Raw genomic sequence first — 8,550 nt, forward strand, 5'->3', positions numbered from 1 at the left:
TTCAAAACTTTTACCGACAAACAGAGAACATGTTTCCAAAAGATTTATATAAATCTGCTGGTCTCTTTGAATCTAATCAATCATGTGCAGAGGTTTCCTTTAAGTTAGAAAATATGTTTGAACTATTGTTTTTAAATTGTTTTTTTTTTCACACGTGTAGCTTATGTTTTTTTGCAAATGACTTAAGTAGGTTTTTTTTTTAATAATTTATTTATATCACAGGCCTTCGCATGTGTAACCTCAAAATTTACTGGTAATCTAACCATAATTCGATGTAATCTATACTGTAATTGTTGATTTTGCTTTTTTAATTCATTTAAATTGAAATCTTTTTTTAATTCTTTATTTTTTGTGTAACAAGTTTTTTTAATTCTTTTTTACTTTGGATGATTTAAATTAAATAAATGTCAATTTAAAGATAATTAAAATGGTGCTATAGAAGAAATTTTGGTTAAATACTGAAAAATACCCTTAAACTTTTCATTATTTAAAAAATATCTTTATCATTTAAAAAATTTCAACGTTATTCTGGACCTTTCATAAACATTTCAAAAATACTCGTTGAACGAAAAATTGACGTAGTAGCATCTGAAATATGATATTTAATATAGTATTTAATGTCTCAAATTTGTCATAAAAAGTCTTTTTCCTCTATTGTCAACAATCCAAAAATATTTTTGAGACGTTTACGCAAAGTCAATATATTATTGAAACTTTTGAAAAAGTATTTTTGAAACAAAGAGTACTTTTTTTAATTTTGCCAAAATTTTTATATTCTCATAGTACCAAGATTTACGAAGATTCAAAGTTTCGACTCTTGTGTACACAAAACTCTATTACCACTTCACCTACACAAATTACTTTAGTCTAATTAGTGGAGAAATCTTCTTTTTAACTATATAATTTTTTTCTAACATGCCACACCTTCTCAAATTATCTCTTCGAAAGATAGATTTTTGATATGACTGCCACCTTAGTCATAGTTAAAACGAACATAGTTCAGTAATAATTGACATACATCTCCCATCGAGAGGGTGTGAGTTCGATCCTTCATCTTGTATTTAAAAAAAATTCTTTAAAAATATATATATATATATTTTAAATTTCTTATTATAGTAACAATATCTTTAAACTTATCGACGTAAGCTTGCTCGATATCCCCATATTTATGATGCTAAAAAACAATATTTTTAAATGTACCCTGTATTTTTACCATTTCATATAATCCCTTCATTATTTTACTTCTCACTTATAATACTATAATTTTTTTAATTGAACAATAATTTTAACAAACATTAATATACTTTATTTCGTTAATTAATTATTAATACTTTTTTATTTTTTTTGTGTTTCATTAAATAATTTTAAGGCTAATTATACAAGATGGTCCCTAATATTTAAAATTTTTCATAATTTAGTCCTTTATTTTTTAAAATTCTCAATTTTGTGCTCATTGTATTAAAGATTATCAACAAGGTTCTTCCATTGAAAAAAAAATGGTTAAAAGCTATAACATAAAACTAATGTGTCATTAAATTATTGTTTTATTGACATATTTAGACATGCTAAAACGACTATAGTTCAGCGGTAATTGATACATATCTTCAATCAAGAGATTATAAGTGAGAGTTAAACATATTTGGACACACAGACAGGTTCATTGTTTTTACTAATTATCACGAAAAATCAATTATAAAAAACAATAGGAGCGTTTTTTTAAAATGTTACAAAAGTTGTAGTCTTTGAATCCTTCTTGTGGTATCCTCCGAGTAGTGTGCCCATCTCGCCTTTTATTATTATTATTATTTTTTCTGAGCTATAGATGTAAGATTAAAATACTTTTGTTGTTAAATTTCTTCCCAATATGTTCTGATATTAATTTCATCAATACTTTGTGTATAAACTCAATAAGTAAACTTCATTATATGTCTAAATGATGATCAAATTTGTGGTATCCCTCGGTGTGTGTCTCTTTCACCCACAATAAAATTCTAAACCTTTTATGGCCATAGGAACTATATTAGATACTAAATTTAAATTTGAAATCGTCGCACTATTACAAATTTAGATTTATGTGACGTGACGTTTAAAACAAGTCATGAAAAGATTTTGTGACGTTGTTTTTCTTTCCTTTTGGCAGAAAAAATATATATAGAAATGAAATTAAAAAATTTTCCTTCAATTTTGAATCTCGTTCCTACTTTTTTTTCTTTTTGTCTTACATAATTATTCTAAGACTAGAGGTATATTTTAGTCCATGATGTTAGAGTTTCTTTTCCAGTATAAAGGGAAAAAAAATTTTATGTATTCTGAATCCTCAACGAAAATGCCACCGTGCTAAAGTGGTATTTTCTTATTTTGGGTATATTTTTAATATATACCTTAAATTCAAGAAAGGCCCCCAGTCTATGGTGGATTAGCCTATGTTTCCGAAATTTGAGTGATTTTAAGATGACTGAAGGCACTTTTGTCATTGTCAAAATTATTTTCCTTTTTAAATAGTCATGTTTAGCAAAGGGATAAAATTGATCTTAGAAAAATCTAAAATTATTTTAAAAGTAATAGTTGATATGTGATTTTTGTTGAGGTGATTTGATGAGATTCCTCTTAAAATTAACCATTATTTTTAATGTTAAAGTTGCCCCTGGAGTTTCACCTCTTTCGTGCTTCCCTCCTAAAGGGCTCTCAACTCTTTTATCCTAAGAAAAGCCATAAGAGGCATTTTGGTCGACCAACCCAAGATGACGACTGTCCTAGCCCCCACCATCGGAAGCCTGGCCACCCCCAAATGACAAACAGAAGACAACCAACCCGGGACAAAAACTTCAAGTTGATCATCTTGAGTCGGCCAACCTTGACTGACCACCTCGAGCTAACTAGCTCATGTCGACCACTCTAACGATAACCTAATTCTATATTGACTACCATTAAAACATTGAATTACTTTTTAAAAAAAAAATCTATCTTTACTTTTCTCTCTTTTATTTGACAAAATGATAACAAAGATAAGATAGTTCTCACTCGTCATGACCTAGCTATCGGACAAGCTCGTAGATTCTAATGAATTGTATATACAAGTGGGGTCCATATTGTTTGGCTGGATGGATGTATTCTCCCTACCACACACGCTAAGTAAAGTATTTCCCTCTCTTATGTACAATCTCCCATGACCTTCAAACTAAGGGAAAGAAACAAAAAATATAAAATAAATAATGTCCTCTCTCTCTCATACATCCAAAATCAGCAAACACAGGGCAACTTTCAACTTTCTTTGATCAATTAGATCAATTCCACCATTGATTTCTTCTCTTACCCACATGCTCAAACTAATTCTTCTGGTTGCTGCGGCCCCCATTTTTCTAATTTTCGTGATTTTGGTCTTCTTGTTCCGCCACAAGCTCGCAAAAACAGAGCAGAGAGATGTAGAGAAGGCGGCGGCGGCGAAGGCAGAGGAGGAGGAGGAGCTGAGTACTTTTGAGGGCGGCGAGGATTTGACGGTGGACGAGATTCTGGAAGCTCCGGGGGAGGTGATCGGAAAATCAAAGTATGGAACTCTGTACAAGGCGTCGCTGCAGAGAAGCCAGAGGACGCGGGTACTGAGATTCCTCCGACCCGCCGCCGCCACGGAAGAATCCGGCGACGACACCGTTGGGTTTCTGGGTTCGATTCGGCACCCGAATCTGGTTCCGATGTTGGGATTCTACGCCGGCCGCCGCGGCGAGAAGCTTCTGGTTCATCCCTTTTACGGCCGGGGGAATCTGGCAGACTTCATTACAGGTAATCCAATTTCTGTTTAATTCCCATTTCGGTTCATTCTTCCCATTTCCATTGCTCAATTTCCAAATTTCCCATTTTCAGTTTTATTCTATTTTCATCCACTTCTAAAACCTCTATTTTTATCTTAAAATTTTCAAAACTAAATCATTTTAGATTTTCTTTTTCTCTCTCTTTTTACAACAAATAGGACTAGGAGAGTTTGAATCAAACTAAACGGAAACATGTGTTAATGGGGCTCTCCTTTTTCTTTTTTTTTCTTTGTGTTTTTGGTGCATGTCGGCAACTATAATTTTTGTCTAGTTTCGGTATGCTGGCGTTGTGAATGGAGGAGATGACTCGGGAAGCGGGCGCGTTCTCCAACCCTCGTTCTTTTTTTTTTCTTTTTTGTCTTAATCTTTCTCTCTAATGGGAGAGAGAAAAATTTTCCCTCTATTTAATTTTCTTTTCCTAAGTAAGCATGTCGTTTTTTAATTTTTTTTTTTACAATGTAGTATTTTCATACTGTTTTTTATTTTATTTTGATTTGTTTCGTTACTTTCCATTTGGATTAACTAGTTTTGATATTTTCAAAATGTTTGATTTATAAAGGGTCACTTTTTAAAAATATATAAATCAAAACAAACATATTTTTTTTAAAAAAAATAGAAATACAATCTTGCGAAATTGTCTAATATTGACAACTAAGTGATAATAATGGATTTTTTTTCTCTAAAATATAATTTTGGTCTTTATATTTTAGTTTGGATTCTTTGATCATGTAATTTTAAAATATTCATTTAGTCTATATATTTTTAAAAGGTTCACTTCTGTTCCTTTATTTTTAAGAGTGGATTATTTTAATTTCTTAATTTTATTGTTAATCCTATTTTTTATATTATAATTTTAACACGGTACTTAATATATTTTTTGAAATGAAACCATTACTTTATATTAAAGGTTGGTTTTGGTTAGGTATAAAACTTTAGTTAAAATTTTATAGGAATACATTGAGGTAAAGGGACTAAAATGAATCAAAATGAATATTTTGAGAGTACACGAAGTAAAATGAACCAAAGTTTAGGAAAAATGACAAGGACGAATATAAACAAATGCTGAAAATAGAGGAAACAAATATATTTTAACTTTTTTTTAAGTATAAAATAATTGTTTTATTGTTTAAAAAATAAGTTTATTGAGTACTTTATTATTCTTCTTTTTTTAATCCACATAAATTTTCAAGAAAAATAAAAGGAAATAGTCTTAAATTCTTCTCTATTTCTTAAATTTAGAAAAAGAAGTAGGAATTTAATTAATTCTTTTTTTTTCTTTTTTTACTTGTGATTGAACAGTGGGAGAAGCAGAAGCAGAATCAGAGAGATGGGAAATCATTTACAAAATCTCCATGGGAATCGCCAAAGCCTTGGATCATCTCCACAGTGAATTGCAGAAACCGTTGGCGCACGGCAATCTCAAGTCCAAGAACATTCTTCTCGATCGGAATTTCGAGCCGCACGTCTCCGATTTCGGCCTCCATCTCCTCCTCAATCCCGCCGCAAATCAAGAACTGCTCCGAGTTTCCGCCGATTCCGGCTACAAGGCGCCGGAGCTGATCAAGATGACGGACGCCGATGAGCGGACCGACGTCTACAGCTACGGCAAAATCCTTCTCGAGTTGTTGCTGTACGGCAAAGATCAGCCGTCGAATCGAAACTCACCTCCCGACGGAGACGGCGGCGATTGCGGTGTTTCTGATGACCGGATTCTCCGATGCTCTCGGATCGTCGAGGCTTGTTGTTCTTCGTCGCCGGATCTTCGGCCGAATTTCAAGGAAGTGATTGCGAAGATTGAGGAAATCGGAAGGATTAAGATCGATTGACTGCGGCAAAGAGGGCTAGGGTTAGAACTCTATGAGAGGTGATTTTCGTTTTTCCAAAATGAATTTTGAGAAATTGATCTTTTTTTTTTTTAATTATTCTTTTTCTTGATTCTACAGAATGAATGAATATGGCTGACTTTTTTCCCCTTTCTTTAGTCTAATTTTTGTTTTTCTTATTGATTGCTGTATATATCAACAATGGGTATTTAGGGTCCTGATTTGATTTGATTCTTTTAATTAAAGAAATTAATTTATTGAAAGTATTTTTCTTTTAGTTCACAACATGTTGTCCTAAAAGGATATATGCCCTACCAGCTAATTTCTTGTTTTAGGGTCCATATGCCTTATTATTTTTCTTGATTCTGGTTTCTAAGAAAAGAGAAAAAAAAAAAAAAAAAAGATAGCTAGGAGAAAAGAAAATAGTGATTTTTTTTTAGAAGGGATAGAAGAAAAAGACCATCAACTTATTATAAATTCAAGTAAAAATTATATATATTTTTATTTTTTTATTTTTTAGCTCAACAACATATTTAAATAGGGATTTGGAAACTCCAACATTAAAAATATATAGGTCTTAATCCTGCTTTTATTTGGAAAAACATGAACTTTTTAAATAAATTTGTAATAAATGGTGTTTTCCATTAAATTTTAAAAGTATGACACTTTTTACCATTTAAATTTTGGACTAATTCTAGTTGATCTAAAAATATATTTATAATTAAATCATCAACTTAATGGTGACAATTATTGATTTATTAGTATATTCCATATCAACTAAATTTCAACTCAACTTTACTATTAAACATACAATATTTTTAATCTTATACTAATCTAAACCCAATTTTTAATATTATATAGGAATGTTTTGATGACTTCAATTAAATGCAATCATATGAACATATGAAAAAATGGATTAAATTCATTGATTATTGCTGCCACCAAGAATTTAGAATTTTTTTATTTGATTTCATTGCTTGGAAGGACATATAGGTGGTTGGATGGTAGTTGGGAGAAGTATGTTTGAGTGATCACCATCCCTCTGCTGGTTGGGTTCTCACCAATTACCACATAACCAATAATTAATTAATTGAAAATTATCATTGAAGAACCTTTCTTTGAAATTATAATAACCTATTTGTTGATGGTAAATTTCCCCTTGGTTGGATGATCAAATTCGTACCACTCTTCTTAAATAATGGATTTTAGAGGAAACTTGCAAAAAAAAAAAAAAAGAAGAAAAAGAAAGTTCACACCACACCCCACTTAAGTGAGATACTTAAGTGAGATACATGTTTATGTTACGCATAGCGAAAATTAGGACTTTGAATTTTACTGCATGATAGTCTCCTAGAACACTGAGAATATCATAACAGCTACCCGAAACACTGAGAGATCAACCTCAACCATGGGCCTCAAGCTTGGCTTAAAGACTTTGAGCTCGGCCTAGTAGCCCAAGGCGGCTCATCCCATAGTCTATTCGGCCCATGAGTGCTCTGGTTCAACGACTCGTTCCTCCCCCTTGCGTTACGATGTTTGGCTTGTAAGCTAGTTTCATAGAGATTCATATTTAAGGGCTCGGCTCTTGGATCATCCTGAATTTAGGGGTATAACATGATGTGAGTCGGCTTCCTAGATTTATCCACTGTTCACTTGTCAACTAGGAATTTTTCCTACTCATGACACTAGAGTAATCCTGATATTGATATAATAGAATTAGTTTGCTAATAATATGAGAATTTGAGTGGATAAAGCACTAATTATCTTTTTCTTAAGATTGAAGGTTCAATCTAGCTTTCACCTCACAATTATTCTACTAAGAAAAAAAATAGGATTAATTTTCAGTTTAATGTAATATTTGTTTGGAATATATTTGAATATTTGACGGGATGGAATGCTCTTTTATCTCTAAATATGAAATTTTAGGGTTATGAACTAGTCTGATAACTATTTCGTAGTCTCTGTTTGGTTTTACTTATTTGATAACTATTATTTTTAATGTTTTATGTTTTCTAAAAAGTGTTTTTGAAATTCTAAGTAAATTGAAAAAAAATATATTTTGAAAACATATTTCTATTTTTAAAAATCTCTTTTTTTTCCGATTTAAAATTAATTAGTAAACCACATGATGATAAAGATGTTTGAACGCAGGATCTCCTACGTCTGATACTATCTTAAACATATTAAATCGCTAATAATTCCTTTTTTTAAAGGTAAACTTAATCATATATAAATATCTCAATAATATCAAATTAAAAGGTAGATTATTATAGGTGACACTAAGTTTTGGAATGAGTGAAGTTTCTAAATTGTTTTTGGATGAAAGTGCATGTTGAATTTATGAAACTAAAACTACCAACTTAAAGCCAACCTAGACATAGTTCAACTAGTTAACGCACCTATCACGGTTCAAAAGGTTGCAAGTTCAAATCCCGACCTCCACATATTGTTGTATTAAAAAAAATTGTTCACTTCAACATAGGTCAATTGGTTAAAGCATTGAACACTCTATTCTCACCAATTTTTGTACTAAAAAAATTATATATATAATTACATTTTAATGATATAAATATTAGATAGAAAATATACATTTAAATAGTAGAGGAAAACAGGCAATAGTTTTATGGATCTCACGTTTTTTTCTTGGGCATACGTGTCATTCAATTATAAAGTAAACCACAACTCATAGGTATCATGAATGAAGATATGGAGCAAATCTTCAAGACAAGCATATGACATTAAGTTTTATTATAATTTTTATATATATAACATTATCGGATTGGGTTGGGTCGGATTGGAAATTTTCCAACCCAACGTCGGGTTTTTTGAACACCCCATCGAAGACCTCAGTTTTTGTAGTGTAACTAAGACTTAGGAAACATTTAAATTCATTCACTAACTAGCAAATTTCAGTCCTAATT

The 8,550-nt window shown here is 31.1% G+C and overlaps 1 protein-coding gene across 1 annotated transcript; it reads left to right on the forward strand.

The window, feature by feature from the left end:
* The first annotated feature begins 3,119 nt into the window (after nucleotides 1-3,119).
* LOC111023538 (putative kinase-like protein TMKL1) lies at nucleotides 3,120-5,808 on the forward strand. The gene is made up of 2 exons (XM_022301004.2): nucleotides 3,120-3,777; nucleotides 5,106-5,808. The coding sequence occupies exons 1-2, from the start codon at nucleotides 3,318-3,320 to the stop codon at nucleotides 5,630-5,632; spliced, it is 987 nt and encodes a 328-aa protein (XP_022156696.1). The 5' UTR covers nucleotides 3,120-3,317; the 3' UTR covers nucleotides 5,633-5,808.
* Nucleotides 5,809-8,550: the final 2,742 nt, after the last annotated feature.

The sequence above is a fragment of the Momordica charantia genome (genome assembly GCF_013281855.1).
Source record: "Momordica charantia cultivar OHB3-1 chromosome 6 unlocalized genomic scaffold, Mcharantia_2.0 BLBB01000006.1, whole genome shotgun sequence".
NCBI classification, from domain to species: domain Eukaryota; kingdom Viridiplantae; phylum Streptophyta; class Magnoliopsida; order Cucurbitales; family Cucurbitaceae; genus Momordica; species Momordica charantia.

Excerpts from the sequence above, each read along its gene's own strand:
- LOC111023538 (XM_022301004.2), top strand. The coding sequence starts at position 3,318 with ATGCTCAAACTAATTCTTCTGGTTGCTGCGGCCCCCATTTTTCTAATT. Across the intron at positions 3,778-5,105 it reads TCTGGCAGACTTCATTACAG|TGGGAGAAGCAGAAGCAGAA; the intron begins GTAATCCAATTT and ends GTGATTGAACAG.